Source organism: Monosiga brevicollis, genomic scaffold (genome assembly GCF_000002865.3).
Source record: "Monosiga brevicollis MX1 MONBRscaffold_3 genomic scaffold, whole genome shotgun sequence".
NCBI lineage: Eukaryota > Choanoflagellata > Craspedida > Salpingoecidae > Monosiga > Monosiga brevicollis.
The window spans coordinates 2,010,430-2,014,060 of record NW_001865040.1 but is presented as its reverse complement, the minus strand read 5'-3'; the positions used below and the strand labels follow the sequence as shown (position 1 = coordinate 2,014,060).

The 3,631-nt window shown below is 58.3% G+C and overlaps 1 protein-coding gene across 1 annotated transcript; it reads right to left on the bottom strand.

Moving 5' to 3' along the window:
- Nucleotides 1-758: 758 nt before the first annotated feature.
- Nucleotides 759-2,289, bottom strand: MONBRDRAFT_23123 (uncharacterized protein; the record flags this gene model as incomplete). Its single annotated transcript, XM_001743117.1, has 5 exons — nucleotides 759-918; nucleotides 1,026-1,060; nucleotides 1,115-1,181; nucleotides 1,216-1,343; nucleotides 1,387-2,289. The coding sequence occupies 5 exons, from the start codon at nucleotides 2,287-2,289 to the stop codon at nucleotides 759-761; spliced, it is 1,293 nt and encodes a 430-aa protein (XP_001743169.1).
- Nucleotides 2,290-3,631: the final 1,342 nt, after the last annotated feature.

The window sequence follows — 3,631 nt, the reverse complement described above, 5'->3', positions numbered from 1 at the left end:
CGCGACAGGGTCTGTGTCAGGTTCCGTGTCCGACTCCAAGTTAAGCTCGTGGGTTCCTTGGCCAGGGGGCCCAGTTCGCGAACGGGTGCGCGAGGACATGCTATCCAGCGCAAAGATTGAAGAAGGGCGGTCGGTCGATCGAAGTTTTCAATCGCTACCATGTCAGGCTCCAGCACGTCTGGAGGCCGTCTTTGGGTTGCGAGGAAGCGCGTAGGTTTGAGGAAGCGTTTTGAGAGAGGTTTGAGAGACGTCCGTCGGAGCGGAGCGAAAGCTTTGGTGGTGTCTTGAGGTCAATTGAACCAGCTGCGGTCGGCAAGCATTCACAGTGACCAGACCAGGTGCACCGTTAGAATAGCTGTAGAGTCGCTCAATCCCGAGGATAGGGAAAGTGCAACTCGTGCCCGACCGCAGGTGTCACAACAAAGGGAAACAACAGTAGCCACAAGCTTATTGCCCCAGGGCAGCTGCCCAGGCATCGTGGGGACCGCGTCACACGCGGTGTTTACTCATGTGACTGCCACGAGGAGGATCAAGCCCAGGGGGTCCAAAAGTAGGTGTCAATGTGTGAGGTCGTCGTAGCTATGGAATACCAATAGGAAGACCCATAGCGACCGATGCTGAGTGTGTGCGAAAGCAGTGGGAGTGTTCAAATGCGTGGAAGCACGGATTTGACGCTAACAGTAGTTGTGATGTGTGACTGCCTTTTTATGTGTCTAGTGGTTAAAATGGCCGTATCTCTAGTTATACTTAGTCGTTTTTCATGATTTTTGTTTCCTTGTGCGTGATTCTTCGCGCTTGTACTTTTCGGCATGATAGAAGCCGATGAAAATGTCTTGTTCTCTTGTGTTGATTTGCGTGCCGTCGTGATTTTGATGTCGGGGTTGCACAGCTTTGCTTTCAGCTCTGAGGTTCAAACACCTAATTTACGTCGTCATCGCCGCAGGGACGATCAGAGTTTTTCCATGGTTGAAACCGGTGTAGTAGTCGCGCTTCTCCTTTTCGGCTCGGCGAAGGGCAGCGCCCACCTTGATGCAGGCTTGCGAGGTGGTCGGGGGTTGGGCTGTGCGCACAGTCACGTCAATGCCCAGGTCGGGCAGAGCTGGGCCCAGTGCACCGCCGGGAAAGGGGTTGCGGCAGTGCAGGTCGATGCGGCAGCTCTGACCGTTGGCGTTGTAGCCAGACTTTTCCACCCAGACATGGGAGAGGGTGGCGTACCTGAGCAGGCGGCCCATCTCGTCGCGAAGGGCGTTGTGTCGCTTGATGGGACGGCAGGTCAGCAGGTGCTCGCGGGTTAGTCGCGGCTGAGGTGTCTTGCTGCTGCAGAGCGGGCACTTGTCCGTCGGCTTGACGTTGATGAGTTCATGGAGGCCAAAACCCATCATGGACACGACCGCAAGCAAAGGTCGTGTCGCTCAAGCGACGCAACTTGTCCCGACCCCGCATGATCAAGACTGTGCTGACGCCCCACTCGCGTGAGGCCAGATATGCCTGCTGCAGGTCCAGCGCGCACTTGGCCATCAGGTCGTCAAGTGCCGCCTTGGAGCGGAGGGCAATGATCTCCGCTGGTCGCTGGGTCGCCGCGTCCTTGACCGTGGCCATCTGGAAGCCGGCTCGCTGCACGTGGGCCTCAAAGTCGGCAGCCCTCGATGCATCCTCCAAAAGTCGATCGTAGACCCGAGGGTAGCGAGTGGCCAGCTTGGCCATGTTGCAGATATAAGCCACCGGACCGCGCTCAACCAAGTCGTGCAGGCCAAAGCCCCCGGTGTTGGCCCGCGTGAAGAGGCGAGCCTCCAGGAGCTGTTCCAGCGTAACGTCATGACCTTCACCTCCGGCTGGTGCAGACAGGTTTACCTTGGCAAAAAAGGCTTTGACAAAGGTGTCCTTGCAAGCACGGTTCAGGAGCTCGGACAAGCCCGACGTGAGACATGGGGGCAGCGTGTAGAGGTGGTTGATAAGGCTAGGCACGTACTGCATGGCCGTGAGGAGGGCCTGAAGCGAGACACCGGTCGTCAGCATGTCATTGAGCTTGCCAGCAATGTGCTTTGCCTTGTCGTTCAGCTGCTTCTTCATCCAATCGCGACGGCCAATCGGTGTTCCCAAGACCGTCATGCCCGTGTTGGCCGTCTCGCGCACGGCATCTGGCAAGACAGACTTGATAGCAGTGATGGAAGCGGGATGGTGGCGAGGCATGTAGAAGCGGCTCTTACTGGGCTGCAGATGAAGGCCAGCAGACTCTGCACGAGCCTTGACAATCTCCACGTCGGCCGCCACGTCCTCCGCGGGACCCATCAGTACAATGTCGTCGAGGTATTTGATGATCTCCTCTAAATAAATTAGGTGTTGATCTTGCAGCGGTAGTCAGTGGTGGCGTCGATGAGGCCGAGGACCTCACAGGAGTACAGGGCAAAGAAGAAGGGCGATAGCTCGTTGCCCTGCACAATGCCTTGGCCAACATCAATGTCAATCATCTTGGCGTGAACCACGTTGTCAGACAAAATCTGCAACCCCGCTCTTTGCGGCCCGCGTTTTGGCGGCGCCCTCGCTCCCACCGTGTCCGCTCGCTTGCTCGCTTGCTTGCCCCGCGGACATGGCCACTGAGTCCGGCGGCGAGGATTCTTGGACCCAGGTCCGCGGTGCTAAGCGCCCGAGTGCCGAATCACCTCCAAGCAACACCACCACCTCGCCTTCCCAAACTCATCGTTCTGCAAAACACACGAAACATGGCAGCGCTCACCACGACCGTAACCATGTTTTCCCTGACCCCGTGACCACCCCGCTTCGCCCTCGCGCCCACCACTCTGCCTCTACCGCTCATGCCTCGTCTCATGTGCCCTCGACGTCCCCCGCTGCCGGTGCGACCGAGTCTTCGGCACGTGCCGTCGTGCCCGCGGCCGAGCCAGTGACCAGGACGTCAAACGGCGGTGGGGAGCAACATCCCATCATCGGAAACACTTCCAATGCTTCTCCCCGCACCCCTCGCACGCCATCCAGCCCTCGCTCCTTTGCTCAAGTTGCTGCGGCAATGCCTGCCGCCGCCACTGCCACATCTTCGGCCCCTGTGACCGAGGATTTGTCAGCATCGGTGCCCTCTGAGCCAAATGGCAGCGGGGAGCAACAACCCTCGCCCGAGTCCACAGGGCAGACACATCATTCGATTCCTAACACACCATCGGATTTTTTGACCATGTCTTCGGACGAAAGCGACTCCCCTCCTCGCTCCACCGCACTCCGCGCGCCCACCCCTATCGCCCCTCCCGCGCATGATGGTGACGGTGACACAAACGGCAGTGCCACGCCTGAGCCATTGGTGCAATCACCTACACCCGCTCAAATGGTGCTGCCATATCCATCGGGTACACAACAAACCCATTCCGATCCCTCTCCGCCCTCTGCTTCACCCCCTGCCATTTCACATCCTGTCGAACACAGTGAGCATGCAAACTCAGCCCCACTTGGCGAAGTCAGTGAGAGTGAAACACACAATACAGCGGGCGAACACAGTGAGAGTGAGCAAGATGTTCTTCTCAGCGATCCTGCTCCGCCCATCGCTGCCAACGTGCTGGATGCCCAGCGCAAAGTCCTGCTGAAGACATCTGGCCACAGGCAACTCCTCGCCTGCCCATTTGGGCTT